Source organism: Erpetoichthys calabaricus, chromosome 5, assembly GCF_900747795.2.
Source record: "Erpetoichthys calabaricus chromosome 5, fErpCal1.3, whole genome shotgun sequence".
In the NCBI taxonomy this organism is placed as follows: Eukaryota; Metazoa; Chordata; class Cladistia; order Polypteriformes; family Polypteridae; genus Erpetoichthys; species Erpetoichthys calabaricus.
In genome coordinates this window covers 115,554,708-115,573,698 of record NC_041398.2, presented here as the reverse complement: position 1 = coordinate 115,573,698, position 18,991 = coordinate 115,554,708, and the positions used below count along the sequence as shown (strand labels likewise).

General features: G+C 35.9%; 1 protein-coding gene across 2 annotated transcripts in view; it reads left to right on the top strand.

Moving 5' to 3' along the window:
- LOC114651910 (NACHT and WD repeat domain-containing protein 2) overlaps window positions 1-13,123 on the top strand; it is a 140,940-nt gene extending 127,817 nt beyond the window's left edge. For both annotated transcript variants that reach the window (XM_028801991.2, XM_051928197.1), the window contains one exon: window positions 8,921-13,123. In XM_028801991.2, the coding sequence (XP_028657824.2) occupies window positions 8,921-12,856 (3,936 nt within the window). In that variant the 3' untranslated portion in view covers window positions 12,857-13,123. The remainder of the gene's footprint in view (window positions 1-8,920) is intronic.
- The last annotated feature ends 5,868 nt before the right edge of the window (window positions 13,124-18,991 follow it).

Here is an 18,991-nt window from a genome sequence, read left to right as displayed (position 1 = left end):
ATACTTTATGCTAAAGAACATGTGGTTAATATAAAGGTCTAAATGGGAAAAGCATATTGTGAACTGTATGGTAATGTGATTTCTTTTCCAGAGGGAATCAGTAGTGTGTATTGACTTTTTTCAACTTATATAAAAATAGCTTTTTCACCATCTTTATTACAGTTTCTGTCCTCTCATATGTAGAGCCACTCTAATTAACTCTGAGAAGAGTTTCAAAAATGAAACACTGACTGGAACCAGGCACGTAAACATTTAAATTAGTCTGATCACCAGAAGAGCAGGCTGCTCTTTGCACATGTTGATATTTTTAACCCGTCAGTGTGCATCAGGCAGGTTTTTCTCTTGATACAGCATTTAACTTCAGTAATGCTCAGCCATTGAAAGGAAGTGCAGATCATTAGTGTTGACCACCACCCTGTGCAAATGCAAATTGTGTGGTATTGCCTATGTGCTTGAATAATGTTTGAATCATATTAATGTATTTCATTGAACGTCCTCCGTGCTTGGTCTCTGATTAGCCATCATGTGTCATTAGGCCTTTACTGTCATCTGCATTGCAAATTTAGCTGGTAAAATCAATAGCATGAAATCTTGTTCACCACATCTATCATTTGTTAGCATCTGTCAATCTGCTGTAATTCACCCAGCCATTCTACAGACTGTTCTAGAAATTCAAAGCAGATTTAAACAAATTCAGTCAAGTAAAACCACTGAAGTATTTGTAGATATATAAAGAAAAAAGAGAACACAGTTGCTTCCTTTTAATACACTCGCCAGTAAGAATTATGTCACTTGCTGCAACCATTTCTATGCTTTTCTGTTAAAATGTCATACAATGAATTTTCGTTTGTTCCATACTCATCACCAGTCATATAACATGCATTAATTGTTGTTACTGATAAAGTAATCGTATTGGTGATGAACATAAATCTAATAAACATGGTGACTTTCTTTTTGATTACAGAGGTGTTCTGTAACAATATTCCGAGCTTGTGTAGGAGTACAATTGTGGCTCAGTGGTTAACATTGTTGCCTCATAGCTATGGAGTTCATGTGTTTAATTCTGGTCTCATCACTACCTTTGAGGGTTTTCCTTCAGCTATTCTTTTAACATCCCAAAGGTTAGTAATTGTTTATTAGCCTTGTATGTGTGAATGTTGACTGGCGCCACTTCAAAGCTCCATCCTGCTGGAATGATGAGCTCTGTTTAACTTCAACCCTAAAATGGTTTAAGAAAGTATAGTTAATGGAATGGTAACTCTAAAGTGACCTGGTATGAGTAAGTGTTGATGTGTTCAGGTGTGTAGTCTGCCATGAAGAGGTGCTACTCCATAGGTACCTCTTGCCATTCACATGATGCTGTCAGGAGAGGCTCCAACTTCCCCATGCACCTGAATTGAAAAAAAGAAGTACAGAAAATGTATGGATGAAAAGCATTAAAGTGTTCAAAAGGAAAGAAACATAGAACAGAAACTAATTCCACATTCTGTAAAAAATGAATATTTTACAGCTTTTAACTATACATTGTAGAAATTTTCTTCTAGTAAGAATGCAGCTGCCCTTTTCCACAATGCTTATTTCTGAATTCCACTGCTATTGATCCTGGTCAGTGTTGCAGAACTAAATTATTATCAATTAATCAGTATTGCTCTGTCTTCTTAGTGTATGGCTTGGGCTTTACTTTAGATTGGCAAGTAGCATTCAATCCCCGATGTGGGATGAGCTGCAGTGGACACTAAAGAATAACCATATAGGCTACAGACATTTTGAAAAACATTTAATGGGTGTTATGGAAGGAAAAACGAGTCACTCTGTATAATGCTGTTCAGTTGTGTCTTAGCCTGATTCAGTAACAGATGTGCAATTACAATAGTTACTTCATTTATACTGAATCGGATATGGTCAGTTCGTCTAGCTTTATGCACAACTCATATTCAGTGTGGTATGTTGCTCAATGGCCATGATTTGTGGCAAATTTTGCATTTACACATTTCAGAAAAATTGCTTTGTGCTTTTAGTTATAGGTAGGCAATGTGAGGTACTACATAAAGAAATGGACTCTAAACCAGTTCACCCCTGACTCACTGTATGATGCCAAGCAAGCCAATTACACTGCAAGTGCTCTGATTGTAAAAATAATGGTGCTACTGTATATAAAATAAAATTTGTAACTTGGGACATGAAAGCAGCATTAGAGCAGATTATAGCATGGAAACTCATTAGTCTGGTTTATGGTAAAAAAAAAACAAAACACTTTAAAATGCGAGTCTAGTATCAAAGTGTTTACTGTATTTCTCATTCCTGATTTGCACACAGTGTTTTCTTTTACTTGGCTACAGTCAGCAGGCAAAAACTTAATTCAGAATTGTTTTTAACTTTATAGTGTTTGACCCAAATTGCCCTTTTGCTTCCCCTTATATAGGTAGCAACAGATGAGCCTAGTTTGTTTGATTATCATTATTTCCTACGTAGCTCACATGTCCACAGTTTTATCGTCCTAAAATGAGAAAAGTTTTTACCTTAGTGTGCATTGTGTGTAAAATAAGCTATTAAGAAGGGAACCTGTGATAGCAGACAGGGATCTGTGATTATAAACCACAAATTAAATTCAGCCCTAAGGAATTTGTTTCCCCTGCTACTGGTCACACTTTTTCCACTGTAGGGTCATAGGGAGGCAGAACCCATCCCAGCAAAACAGTGCATGGCAGAAATAAATGTGGGATTGGAATTGTAAGTGTATTTTAGAGAACATTCTAGGAGGCACATACAGTACACTAATCAGGCCATATTAGAATCAGCAGCAGCGTACATCTTTAAGACATAAGATGTAAATCAGAGTACATAGAAGAAATGAAAACATTATGTTGACTACACAGAGAGACCTGGGAAACCTGCTCAGGATTGAGGCAGCAGCCGTAAACAAGGTACCACCAAGCTGACCCAAATTTACAGATAGTTGATTGATATTTGATTTAGTTAGGCTATGTACTATCATTTACAAAATAAACCAGAGAATTTGATATATTTGTAGCTATTGTTTCTCACCTTTTTTTTTTTAGTAACGACTAGCATTTTTCAAATCCAAGTTTCCTTAGAGTATTAACAGCTATCGTCATATCTCCATGGATTGGGGTGTCCATTGTTATTATTGCCTAGTTTGTTCTTAGTTGTCAGTCTCTTTTCTTTTAACTTCTAGTTTTAACAGTTGACATCCCATAATCCTGTTTGTAATCTCATTTTTACCCTTTTTTAATAAGAAGACAGAATGAGACAATTTGTAATGTGTCAGATTCCTACTGCTGGATATAGAAATTGATTGAATATTTGACAAAGAGAGTGAAGCAAACCATTTACCCTAAGTTCTTGTCTATAAGCCGCGGCTTATCTAATGAAAAAAGTTGTGAAAATGAAAAAATAGAATATCGGCTTATACATAAATCCGGCTTATACAGTAATCCCTCCTCCATCGCGGGGGTTGCGTTCCAGAGCCACCCGCGAAATAAGAAAATCCGCGAAGTAGAAACCATATGTTTATATGGTTATTTTTATATTGTCATGCTTGGGTCACAGATTTACGCAGAAACACAGGAGGTTGTAGAGAGACAGGAACGTTATTCAAACACTGCAAACAAACATTTGTCTCTTTTTCAAAAGTTTAAACTGTGCTCCATGACAAGACAGAGATGACAGTTCTGTCTCACAATTAAAGGAATGCAAACATATCTTCCTTTTCAAAGGAGTGTGTCAGGAGCACAGAATGTCACATAGATAGAGAAAACAATCTCTAGCAAACAAATCAATGGTGCTGTTTGGCTTTTAGGTATGCGAAGCATCGCGGCACAAAGCTGTTGAAGGTGGCAGCTCACACCCCCTCCGTTAGGAGCAGGGAGAGAGAGAGAGAGAGAGAGAGACAGAGTTTGTTTTTCAGTCAAAAATCAATACGTGCCCTTCAAGCTTTTAAGTATGCGAAGCACTGTGCAGCATGTCGTTTCAGGAATCAGCTTTACAAAAGATAGCAATGTGAAGATAATCTTTCAGCATTTTTAGACGAGCGTCCGTATCGTCTAGGTGTGCGAACAGCCCCCCTGCTCAATCCCCATACATCAGGATCACAGATAGTCAGCTCAAGAGAGAGAGAAAAGTAAGCAATCTAGCTTCTCAGCCATCTGCCAATAGCGTCCCTTGTATGAAATCAACTGGGCAAACCAACTGAGGAAGCATGTACCAGAAATTAAAAGACCCATTGTCCGCAGAAATCCGCGAACCAGCAAAAAATCCGCGATATATATTTAAATATGCTTACATATAAAATCACAATTTAAATGACCGATACGCGCGCGTGTTGACTCGGCGACGCCCAGAGCAGAAAGAATGCTCTCCGGCCGCTCCAACCGCGCCATGCGGGGAGTGAGAGAGACGCCAATATCTCACACTCTCTCCCCCCTTAAAGAAATTAAATGGGTGCGAGTGAGACCACTGACCTCCCTCCCTTCTATTAGTTATAGGTTATAGTACGTTCGGCTTATCCATGAGTCCGGCTTATCTATGATAAGATTTTATTTTAAAAATTCGTATGATTTTTGGTCTTTATACACGAGTCCGGCTTATAGACAAGAACCTAGGGTACTTTTCTTTGTGTATATGAAAACTGATTGTTTTAGTAGGAGCAGTACCAGAATAACATACTGTGCTCATAAACTGTACCAGACTTGCAAACACTTTTTATGGAAGATAAAAGCTAATTAATGAGATTTTTAATATTTCTCAATAAATCACAGAGTAAAACTACAGATCCATATAAGTATATGCCATCTCCATGGTCATACCTTATAATGCACAATACATTTTGTGACACATTTTAATAGTATTCTTTTTTGAGTAGTAATTGTAATTAATTTATAATTCAATTATTATATAGTATATAATTATACAATATATACTAAAATATATAATATATAATTAATATATTATTATATATAATATATATATTATAACTATTATTAATTATAATTTAGAATTATAATTATTAATTAATAGTAGTAATTGCTAATTGTAGTACTCAATGCAAAGCTTTCACTATCATCTTAGCTGGTTTTAGCATTATCTTTATTCTTAATGCCTTTTGCTTTTAGTTTTCATTACATTTTCAATGTATATAAAATACTGTAATATGTTTGTGATGTTCCCTGTCACAACACACGTGAGCTTGAACTTGAACAATGGACTAAGACTGATCAGCTCAGCAAAAATAAGAGTTATTAGCCTGATGCACCTATGAACTATTTCACTGATAAGCTTTTTAGTACATAGCAGTGACCTCAATGTGACGTGTTCACTCCTTAACTCAGTTATAGGGTTTCATCAAAATTAAAATGAAGACAGCCAACATAACTGGCTTAGCTTAGTAGAACTAAAAAAATTAACCTCAAAACCCCCAAAGTGGGTAAAAATTAAGCATATGAATATGAACCAGTGAATTGGTCAGTGATAAAGTGAGGGAGAAATGATATTCTAACTTCTCCCCAGTTTTAAATAGGACAGTACTTAGCCAGTATCATTTGAACAGATGCTTACATTTTATGACAAAAATACTAATGTCAAGTTCAAAAACATTAATAGAATCTGTTTTGATGAACATAAAGTAAGCACAAAACAATATAGAAATCCATCTGTCACTGGTACAATGTTTTCAAGATGAATAATAAATGTACAGTAGAGATCTATGATTTTAACTTATTATGAATGTTTGATATTGTATTTGCAAAATGGGCAATCAAAGCTAATTTGTTAATTTAACATAACATGACTTATTCTGAGTATATTCCAGTAGCACTGGGCACAAAGCTTGAAACATTCCTGCACCATACGTTACAAGGAATAATCACAGGCACACCAACAAAAGCACAGATTAAGACCCCTACAGGCCCCGGGTGACTTTGCTCTTTAACAGAGTTGGTTATAGTTTTAACAAGGTAGTGCAACCACACTAAGCCAATTTCAAATCATAAATCAACCTAATCTGCATATCTTCAGGGATAATGAAGGGAGCTCCAAACATACACAGGTACGATGTCCAAATTCAATATGAGCAATAGATAAATAGATTGTTACAGTAGTAAATGAATATAAATGCTAAAATAAACTGCTAAAAAAAATTAAAGGAACACTTTGAAAACAAATCAGATCTCAATGGGAAAAATCATGCTGGATATCTATACTGATATGGACTGGGTAATGTGTTAGGAACAAAAGGTTGCCACATCATTTGATGTAAATGAAAATTATGAACCTACAGAGGGCTGAATTCAAAGACTCCCCAAAAATCAAAGTGAAAAAATGATGTGTCAGGCTAGTCCATTTTGCCAAAATTTAATTGCAGTAACTCAAAATCGTACTCAGTAGTTTGTATGGCCCCCACATGCTTGTATGCATGCCTGACAACGTCAAGGAGGACCTTATCCCAGATCTGGACCAGGGCATCACTGAGCTCCTGGACAGTCTGAGGTGCAACCTGGTGGCATTGGATGGACCAAAATATAATGTCCCAGAGGTGTTCTATTGGAATTGGATTTAGGTCATGCGAGCATGGGGGCTAGTTAATGGTATCAATTCCTTCATCCTCCAGGATCTGCTTGCATACTCTCGTCACATGAGGCTGGGCATTGTCATGCACCAGGAGGAAGCCAGGACCCACTGCACCAGCATAGGGTCTAACAATGGGTCCAAGGATTTCATCCTGATACCTAATGGCAGTCAAGGTGCTGTTGTCTAACCTGTAGAGGTCTGTGCGCCCCTCTATGGATATGCCTCCCCAGACCATCACTGACCATCAAACTGGTCATGCTGAACGATATTACAGGCAGCATAGCATTCTCCACAGCTTCTCCAGACCCTTTCACGTCTGTCACATGTGCTCAGGGTGAACCTGCCCTCATCTGTGAAAAGCACAGGGCACCAGTGGTGGACCTGCCAATTCTGGTATTCTATGTCAAATGCCAATTGAGCTCCACGGTGCTGGGTAGTGAGCATAGGGCCCACTAGAGGAAGTTGGGCCCTAAGGCCTCCGTCACGTAGTCTGTTTCTGATTGTTTGGTCAGAGACATTCACACCAGTGGCCTGATGGAGGTCATTTTGTAGGGCTCTGGCATTGCTCATCCTGTTCCTCCTTGCCCAAAGGAGCAGATACCGGTCCTGCTGATGGGTCAAGGACCTACTACGGCCCTGTCCAGCTCTCCTAGAGTAACTGCCTGTCTCCTGGAATCTCCTCCATGCTCTTGAAACTGTGGTGGAAGACACAGCAAACCGTATTGATGTGCCATCCTGGAGAATTTGGACTACCTGTGCAACCTCTGTAGGGTCCAGGTATCGCCTCATGCTACCAGTAGTGACACTGGCCATAGCCAAATGCAAAACTAGTGAAAAAACAGTCAGAAAAGATGAGGAGGGAAAAATGTCAGTGGCCTCCACCTGTTAAACCATTCCTGTTGTGGGGTCGTCTCCTTGTTGCCCCTCTAGTGCACCTGTTGTTAATTTCACTAACACCAAAGCAGCTGAAACTGATTAACAACCCCCTCTGCTACTTAACTGACCAGATCAATATACCAGAAGTTTCATTGACTTGATGCTATACTCTGATTAAAAAGTGTTCCTTTAATTGTTTTGAGAGGTATGTATTTATTTAATTCAATGTTAATTTTTTCTTTATCAATAACTTTATCAACATGTTGCAAAGTGGTTAGATCAAATGCCTAACAGCCCTACATGAATGGTTTTAAATTTTTTGTTTGTACACTGTCTCAATGTTTGCATGAGATTTTCTCTGATACTCCTGTTTTCAACACACATTTCAAAGATACAGTATATGTGTTAGATTAATTCTCTTGCTTGGCCATGTAGTGGTGATGTTACTCTATCCATGAAGCAGATGCAGCTAGAATGGAATGCTGGGCCCCCAATGTCCCTGAAACACATTGAAGTATATTCAAGTAGGGTTGTATGGTATACAGGTACTGAAAAAGTACCGAAAAACACAAATTTTAAATGGCATGGTATGGAACCAGCAATTCAGGATGTTCAATGCTAGAAGTAAACTTCAACTTTCCTCTCAATTCCCCACCCCTTCCCTTGACACTCACCATTGTGGATGTGGAAAAAAGTCCATTTTATTGACTTCACAAAATGAAACCATAGGCTCCACGTGGGACAACCTTATTGCTTCATTGTGATCAGGACTTCACAGCTATCAAGAGGGAAGTGGTGCAGAGTGTAGTGTGAGCACAATGGAGGCTCAGAGAAAGACAGGGGATTTTTGGAGATATCCACTATTTGCTTTGGAACTGTGCGAGTACCGGTACCAAAGTCTGAAAGCTAGTACTGATACAGAAGTCAAAATTTTAGTAGGGACCTAATAATAGAATAAACACTTCATTTAATTATTAATTACACTTACATGAATAGTCTTCCATATTTATTGTGGAAATTTGAAATGTAATCTTTTCTGGCAGAGACACTGTAGACTGTGCTGTTTTGCTTTGAAAGCAAATTGCAGGATGGAAAGTATACATTTGCAGTGGTAACCTAAAATACTAAAGCAGCTTCAATAAAGTCAAAAACTAAAAATCATATTTGGGAAAAAATGCTAATAAAATATGGTTTTAATAGATGGATACTATAGAAAATAAAATTAAAATGTTTGGAAATAGATATAATGTGTGTATTTTCCAATGTATAATTTATAGTGATACATTTCATGGCAAGTGTCAATTACAAAACATATAAAATACAATACTTTTTAAAAAACAGCAAAACAATGACTTATTGATAAGAATGCAAATGTTTGTGTTTGACTTAACATGTGCAATTACTCAGCCTTTGAGCATGAACATTTTATAACAATGTCAATAAATGTTTCTTTTTTTAGGCATATGCATGGCTGCAAGAGGAGATGGGCCCAGATACTGACCCAGTAGTGATTGTTAGATTTCTTGGCTCTACCGACGGCAGCACAGAACTTCGAAGCTTGCTGCAAAGCATATGTGAGCAAATAGCAATCAACTACAGATGCCTTGTCCACAGTAATCCACATAAAATAAATGATCTGAAGGAGCTTCTTGGTAATCTCTTAAATGAATCTTCATTTCGTAGACCCTTGGTGATTGTCCTAGACGCAATAGAACAGCTTTCAGACAGTGATGAAGCACGCAAACTCTGGTGGCTCCCTATTAATCTGCCTCGGTCTGTAAGGATAATTATTTCAACACTGCCAAACAAACATGGGATTCTACAAAAAATGAGGTGCCTTATACATGATGAAGATAACTACATTGAGCTTATGCCACGTGACAGAAAAATGTGTAGCCAGATACTGAAACATCAGTTGCTGAAAGTAAAACGTAAAGTCACCTCAGGGCAACAAATCTACGTTAATGAGGCACTTGCAAAGTGTACTTTGCCTATGTTTGTTAACCTGATTTTCAGGGAGGTTAAGCATTGGAGATCACACAAAGATGTTGATGATTCATCATTATGTGTTACTGTTCATGAAAGTATTGAGCAATTGTTTTGGTCTCTTGAGAACAAACTTGGGTCAAAATTTGTGTTTAGAGCACTGGGCTACATCACCATTGTGAGAACTGGTTTAAGTGAAATGGAGTTAGAAGACATCCTTTCCCTTGACAACAGTGTTTTAAAAGACATTATCATAAGTACCAATCTACAAAATCCTTTAAGGGTCGCATACATTCTCATAGCAAAACTGAAGGAAGAATTAAATGGATACCTCATAGAAAGACAAGTTAGAAATTTGACATTGCTTGTATGGGCCAATAGGCATCTACAGTTAATTGCTCAAAAGCTGTACCTCAGCAATGAAGAAGATGTGCACCAGATGCATAGTCTTCTTGCTGAGTATTTTTTAGGCGTCTGGTCAGGAGGAAGAAAGAAAATGTTCCACTGTGACAGTCACCATCTTAATTCATTTGATTTTAATCAGAGGAATCCTGACAGTATTGAAAGTGCAATTTGTGATGAGTCTTCCTATGACAGACAAACACCAGAACAGCCCTGGGTGTTTCAGTGTAGCTCTCTTGATCCAGACATCTTCTTTGTGAATCACCGGAAAATGACAGAACTATTATATCACTTAACCAGGAGTGGAAGGACAGATGACTTAATGTTTGGTGTCATAATGGATTTCAGCTGGCTCTACACAATGATCAAAATTGGTCAGTTTGAAAGGGCGCTCATGGATATTGATATAGGTTATAATTATACACAGGAGAAAGAGCTCAAGTTTCTCGCAAGCACTCTTCGCAGCATAAAACTTAAAGTGATAAAAAATCCAAATTCCCTTTCTGCAGAGTTACAGCAGAGACTATTGCCGGTGGTCACCTCACTGCCAAAGCTAAGACATCTTCTGTTGGAATGTGATAAAGATGGGCCTAAATACTGTTCAATTGTTCCTTTACATTCCTCTATGGATGTTATCTATAGTCCGGAACGACTTCCACTTTCTTCAAGTTACATGCAAATTGTTGATGTTCTCCCAACTTTGAGTCCTAGTATTATTATCGCTGCTTTGGAAAATGGTTCCATTAGCACATGGGATGTTGAAACTAGGCAGCTCTTAAGGCAGATTGACACTGCTCATTCTGTAGTGCTTGGGATAAAGCTTACAAGTGATGAGAAATATCTTGTCGTGGCAACAACTAAAAACACATTGCTTATTTATGATAATCACAAATCCTGCCTTTTGTCAGAAGTAGAGATCAAGGGTTCAAAACATAGCGGCGTTACAGGAGGTGTTGCGTTCATCAATGGTTTCACGTTATCTAGTAACCATGCCCTCGCGTGGCTTGAAGCAAGTAAAGATGTTAATGTAATTGATCTCCTTTATGGCTGGCCCTTATACCAGTTTCACTGTTGGTATGAAGTAACTTGTGTTCAGTGTTCACCAGATGGAGTATATGCTTTTTGTGGACAGTACCTCAACACCACAACAATATTTCATTTGGGGAGTGGAGAAAAGTTGTCCACTGTGACATCCGAGTTCTCTGGGGGGTTCGTCAAAGCACTTCTTATTCTGGATACTGTGCAAGAAATGGTAATGATTGATAATGAAGGAAGTCTCTCTGTTTGGAATACAGAAGAAATCACTAACCCCCAAGTAATTGAAGATTTTGACTGTAGAGGAGAAGACAATGAAGTAGTTAGCATTGAGCTGTCAGAAGACCAAAGTGCTATTCTAATATGCAAAGCCAGGAGCATTGAGGTTTTGGATACGGGTTTATGGAAGATGGCAGAAAAGTTTAAAGCCAAAAGGAATGAGCGTTTTGTTGCTGCAGTCCTTTCAAAAACTGCAGAATGTATTGTAGCTTCCATGGAAAATACCTCTTCCATTTTTGTGTGGCGAAGAGACAGCGGGCAGTGCATGGCAAGCTTACAAGAAATTTCAGGAGCCACAGTCAAATTAATTAAATCTAATCATCACAACTTGCTATTGTCCCTTACGACTAGTGGGGTGGTGTCTATTTGGGACATAGATATTATTACAGCAATGTCCAACATAGACAAAACTGGAAAGCCCATTCAGAGTCTGTTGTTACCTGGCCGAGGGGAACTTATCTATACCCTTGACGGTTCTGAGTCAGTTTACAAGTGGAATTTTAGCACAGGCTTTATTGAGTCTGTGTTTAAACATGAGGGAATTGTGGAGAACTGTGTGTTAACGTCATCAGGGGATTTAATGGTCACTTCAGATGATAAGTGCAGTCAATATGTATGGCACACTGTAACAGGTGAGAATATTTTCCGTATCAATGGGCAGAAAATATCTCAACTGTTGATTACTCACAATGATCAATTTGTGGTTTCACTATGTGAACAAAACGCATCTCGAGTGTGGAGATTAGCTACTGGCCACAAGGTCTGCAATATTCTTGTGGCCCTACAAAATGCATTTATAACAACAGCTAATACATTCTTAATTGGCATGACAAAAAACAAGCTCTTAGCAGTGAGTTTATGGTCAGGAAGCGTTAGTAAAAAATTTTGCTGTGATGATGGAACCAGTATTGTTAGTTTTAAACTTATTCCTGATTGCCCGGACTTTGTAGTTTTTATTACATCCGCAGAAACTGTTTACATTTGGAGTGTGGCAGAAGAGTCCATCTGTAGGCGAGTACAGCTTCCTAATAATTTTTTAAAAAATCTAGAAGATTTTCAAATATCTCCCAATGGCAAACTAGGAATTGTTTCAAGAGGGGATGAAAACATAAATGTCCTTGATTTGCACAGTGGAAAACTCAGGATTGTTCATGCTTCTGGTGTCATCTGGAGACAGAGATTATCTCGCGATGGACGTTATCTTGTGTATATTTGTTTTCAAAATGGTGATGATGAGGATGACAATGGTTTAGTCTTCAGCCTGATTGTTATGAGATTGGCAGATGGCAAAAGCATTGGTGCTTGTTCACTTTACAAAACTCCTACTTTTCTTGGTCTGTCCCAGAGACATTTAAATATCATAGTTGGATTTGAAGATGGAAGTCTTGGAACCTACACCGTGGTAGATCGTGTAGATGCTGCCTTAAAGATTAAGATTGCAACATCTAATAGTCGTCAAATTGTTAACAATGCATCACAAAAGGTTAGACCCAAATGTTCAACATTTTCTTTCAAGACAGCTGCTGATTGTGTTTGGAGGGAATCTACAGAGGTCTTTGCAAGAGATAGTCCTATTAATGTGTCTGACTCAGGTGAGGCAGAGACAACACCGACAAAGAAGCCAAACTATTGTTATGATCGGGTGTGCTCTGCAATTGATTGCAAAAGTCCAAGCTTTCCATCAGAGAGCTGAATTTACAGTTTTGATGTTGGCAGCCTATAAAATTGGGCAGAGTCAGTGAGAGAATATATAGCTCGTAAAACAGTCATCCATTTTCTGAACATACTTGTCACTTACAGATTTGTAGCGCATATGAACCCAATGACATGGGACAACCATGAAGAGATTGCTAGTCTGTTTCATGGCACATTCATGCTCACAAAGATCCATACAGTGATAATAGGGTCATTTAAATTTATATGAAAATGCATATTTTTTGAATATGGGAGCACACGTATACCAGCTATATCAAACATAATTTTACAAACTTCTGCATTGTTTCATTTTAAGCTATTTAGCAATTACCTTTCTTAGTTAATATCTAACATTTAAAATGTTTAACTTTTTCTGAACCCATTTTTTTTTCAATAATCAGTAAATGTTACTAAAATAACAAATGCATTCTCAGAACTGCTTAACCCAATTCATGGACGCAGAAGCCAGAGCTTTGTTGACTGGGCTTTCTCCATTTACAGCTAAACCTTCACTACTTGTTTTTTCATATGGTGTGCTAATTTTAGGCTTATTCTTAAACATACAGTAACTCTGTGACTAGGCCAGAGCAGAGTGGTCACAGAGTGACTTCCTAAAGGGTCACTGGAAACCATTCTAAAAATAAGTGTAGTTATGGCCTTAAAGTTCACCTTATTTATTTAACTAGAATCTGAAGTCAATTGTTTATGCTTTGAAGTGCCATTGCAACTTTCCCTACCCCACCACCTGCAACAGAGTGTTGTCATTTCGAATAAGTGATGAGTAGCATTGTTCATTTGACAAGACACACCCTAGTTAAAAAAACAGGTAACAACAGAATAAAGAGTATATTACTTGTAACAGCGGCTGTTTCAGAAAATTGTTTTAATGTCCATATTGTGTAATTTTACTTATTTTTTTCCATGATTGGGTGTAGTTATAGTCCCACCCAGGAATATATATATATATAATATATATATATTACTTTGGAATAGTTGCTTTATTGCCATATAAGTTTAAACATTTAAAACATTTAGTTCACTTGAAAAATTGTACCCATATCTTACAGCAAGATTAGCGAATGAGGAGAATAATAGTGATGACTGTCTCCCTCTCTCTGGCAAGCAGCGATAAAGAACAAAGGCAATAAAAGGACAGAAAATGTACTGAAAAAAGTCAAGTTTAGAAAAAAAAATTTATGATTTATTTTTAGGATGTTTCAGTATAATATTTCTCAAATGTAAGCAACCTGTGTCCAGTAGGTGCTTCCTGTATACATTAACACAGAGGGTACCATAATATCATACTTCAAACAGAGCCCATTATATTCTCATACTACACACTGGTCTTCTAATTAATGTTTTCATGATTGAAATTTGAATAACTTTTTTACTGAATTAAAAAGAGGCTGCATAACCTTTGTCCATTTATTACTACTTAAAATACAACAAAAAATTTTATAGCACCTGTTAATCAAATGGAAAATGTTCATATATAATAACTGCTGTTTTTACTGCTCCACTACTTAATGATATGTACTGCGTTATGCACATGAATTCAGTGCCTGAATTTTCCAGTGGTTTGAAAACACACCATATTTCTACAGTTGCAGGGAGAAACTTACAAAATAAGGCCTAGATTCTGAACATTTTTTAAAACTGAAATTTGTCAGTTATACTTATGTAATTTAACAAAAGCTATATTTGAATACAACTCTTTTTTAAAGCATGAACTCCAAATATTAAAATCCTGCAGAGTTAGTTTCAGTTAATTATATTAATTTGTCACATACCAACTCTTTATTCAGCACATGCATTATTTATGATAACAATATAAAATATAACTTTGTGTGGTAATACCAGGAATGCCATGATGGAAACACAGAAAGTCCTAAAGCGTGTGTAAAACATGTTAAATGTATTGGGCTTATTTGAAAAAGCCAAATAAAAAAATTATTTAAATAAAACTATTTAGAAAATTAATCATTTTCAGACAGTAAGGTGCTCTTTTAATGTAAAATCACATTAATGTCTAATATATTATTTAAACATTATGTTGTTTATATATATATATATATATATATATATATATATATGGAAGAGAAGGTCTGTGATACGGTTTGCATATTTGCAGTTGGAGATCCACAAAGGGAGAAAAAACGAATCACGTATCATAAAATAGTTTTATTCCTGAGCTTTCAACCCCTGTCAGGGGTCTTCATCAGAGGATAATGCTTAGACTTACAAGAATCAAAGGCAATATATAGCAACACACTTGGACATAAACCCAGCATATGCCAACTTAAGAAGGACATATACACATTAATTAAACTATACAACCCCCCCCCCCTTGATTATACTGACTTAGTCACCTCCACCCACCCACCCCCAATGCCCCCCCCCCCCCCCCCCCCCCCCCCCCCCCCCCATACTGAATGTGTTGCTATATATTGCCTTTGATTCTTGTAAGTCTAAGCATTATCCTTTGATGAAGACCCCTGACAGGGGTTGAAAGCTCAGGAATAAAACTATTTTATGATACGTGATTCGTTTTTTCTCCCTTTGTGGATCTCCAACTGCAAATATATATATATATACTTTTATAAACCTCATTTAAGCAATGAAAAAAGGGCTGTTATCTTGGTCTCTCTGGCACTCTTCAGCCCATTCAATACAGAAGAAATTCATGACTTATTTAATTAGCTGAGGCTAACTTTGCAGTTTCTGTTCTAGAATAATAAGCATTTAAAAATATCAGATTCTGCACTATGGGTCAATTTCCAGAATTTTTTTAAGTTCTCTCACTTCTCAATTGCCAAAGGATGATACTATATTTTTTGTAATTTGTTGAAATGTGTGTCATGTTCTGTCATTTATGTTTTAATAATACCGTATTTTTCCCATTGTACATACATGCTGTAAATATAATTTTATGATTTCTAATAAAAAGTCAGCATAGATCTGTTATCCTACTACTTTTCATTAGGTTCTGCATACATTAATATCTAATGGAATGCTAGTGCAAAGTTACCAGCTACAAGTGAATGTCTCAATCAAAAGCCAATATATTATATACAGTACAGTATGTAGCCTGAATGGGTTTAATAACATGTTTGCAAATGATAGAATAAATACTGGTAATGAATGTTTTTAAGGTATTATTTGTATTGTCAGAAACTCTTTCTGTTTAGAGATTTATATTTTCATAAATGTTGTATTTAAATTTTGTTACAAAGTTGTATACCTAGAGTTACTCGAAAATGATGTCAGAGCAATATAAAACTGTGTTTATGCATTGTCTGAATGGATACTTTTAAAATAATAAAAATAAAAGTTTAATCTGTTTTTGAAAATAATGAGTTGTAAAAGCAAAACTATGGTGTAATCAGGAAAACAAACATTAACTACTTGACTGTGAAAACACGGAAGTGAAACATTTAGTTTTTTTTTTTTTTAATTCTGTTTTTATTTTTGGTTCTCCACATTACTTTTAAAAGTAGCAGATTATTAGCCATATAAATAAATAGCATAACATTGTGTTTACTAATAAAAGAACTGCCACTGGAAGAAAGTGAGCATCTCAAAGGTAAGTCATTCCAGTTTAAAATAGAACAGAAAATATATCTGACAATGATATTTACATTTAGTTGCTAATACCATCTATCAGCTGATTGACTATTGAAAATTAAGGAATCAACAGAATTGCAATCCATTTGCCATATTAATGTTTTACATTTGTATGTGAGAAGTACTTCATTGGTAAGTTCCAACTGTTGATGAATCACTTTTTATTTTATACAGTAACATTGATATAATTAATCATTAAACACTGTCACTTATAACAAAATACAAAATGCAGTAATTTAGTTTCAGTGCTCCTTTACTCAAGGTATTAAGGTAATTGAACCGGTGCACTTTTTTTTTTTAACAGGGAACTTCCTGAAGTGTAAACAAAGCAAGTCAAGGGTTGTTTTATGAGAGGAGAGAGATGACTGGAATATTAGCCTTTACATTAAGGAAAGTGGTGTAATAAAGTGAGAAAAGGGAATTGGAGAAGTCATACTGTGCAGTTAGACAAATGGCAAGAAAAGCTACTTTAATGAATTCAGACGTTTTTATTTTGTCCTCTAAATTAAAATGGACACTGTTTGACTTTGGACAGTGAGCTTGTTTTAACTGCAGCAGCTTACATTTTCAAAAAACAAATTTTAAACTACTTTTTAGTTAACAATAGTCTTGTTAGCTTAACAGCAAAATGTATCTTTTACTTATAAACTTGTCACACACATTAGTCATGTGTCGTCATGATAAACCACTAATGAACATTTGATACATTTGTGGCTTTTTAAAAGATTTGTATTTTTTTAATTATTTGTTTATCTGTGTCATACACTATAAATTTTGGTAAGTAACAAGTACTGTATAATTAAAATGGTAATCCAGATTTATAAATACACATCAAGAATTATGAAATAGCTGATACACTGAAGAAAAACACAGCTGTATATAGTTTATATTTAAATACACACATAGTGGGTATAGAAAAGAATCACCCCCTTCGAAGTATTCCCATTTTTTTGCTTTACAGGCTTAAATGAAACCACACACAAAAAATAATTTTTCCCAGCTTTACTTACTCAATGCAACCTATAACATCCAAGTGAAAGATATCACAGCTACAGTTCAGAAAAATTATAAAAAATCAAAAACAAGAAATGCTGAGATTAATAAAGGATCACCCCCCTCCTAAACAATATTTGTAAACTCAATCAGGTGTAAATAACTACCGTTTCCATTGCAGACCATGGTTACTGGCTTCCACCTGTGATCAATTGTAATATATATACTGTATATATATATATATATATATATATATAGATAGATATAGATATATATATGTATACGTAATATATGTAATATATATTGATAGAGAATTGATGAAAACTTTTTTTAATAAGCTTTGTTTCAAATAGGTACATTACAGAAAAAATTAAACAATACCTTGTAGTTATGAGAAGCATTTCATTTCTTTTCATACCATATGTATTATGGGTAAATATTTTTGTAACTATTTTATTAATATGTATTTTAAGGAAATTTTATTTATTTTGTATTTTATGGTCACTGAACAATAAGCCTACAGAATTTCATTTTGTTAAAAAAAATGAACAGTTAACACCTGTGGTCTATAATTTAATTATACAAGTTCACTTTAATATAAGACATAAGGCTCCTGTATGTCTGGTTATGCAGGAGCTTAGTGTAAAACATTTTTTAAAAGGAATAAAGGGGAAAAAAATCAATACCAGAATTGGCTGATCAAGTAACATGAAATTGGTGTTCAATATCAGCCTTAAAAAACTGATTGGAGCATCCCCAGTAGCCATCCTCAATTGTTTCCAAAGTCATAAACAGAGATGTAAAAATTGATCTCTGTCACACAATAAAAGAACAGACCTATACTAAACTACAAAATGTGTTCTGTGTAGATGAAAATTGAGCAGCTGCAGTCTGAGCTAATGATTGAAATGGAATTCTTTAGTAAAGACATTAAGTTTCTTCATCAAAGAGAACTATAACCAGACTTCATACGCTATATGTGAGAAATCTGGAGGTCTCTTTGTGCTTAGCATAATGGAAAGACAAACATTTAGGGGCTTTTTCTTGGAGGGAATAGTTTTCTGAAGGCGGAGAGACCTACTCTTATGTCATCACTTGACATCTAAAACCAAAATAATATTCAGTAGAAGTGAGAAACAAAATATATACAGTACGTTGTAAACTAAATATCCAGATGTTTTACATTAAACTGTCCTGGCCCCAGTCCTACTTTAAGAAGTATACATACATGCATCCAAAAGCAGTAATATCAATATGTATCAATAGTACTGCTAATCTGAGAAATTTACCAAAGGGTTTTTTGCAGGGAATATGTTGGAAGTTTTCTTTTTGTCCGACTTAGGGAAACATTTTTTCCCAGCGTCCCATGATGCTTTTTGAAGCCACTGTGACATTATGGATCTGTTTCATACATGCATGATGTCACAACCCAATGTGTACTCTAGTCATACTTGAACTAGCTTTAACAAGAAGTTATAGGAAAAAAATCAGTGTTTAAAACATAGACAAATTAATA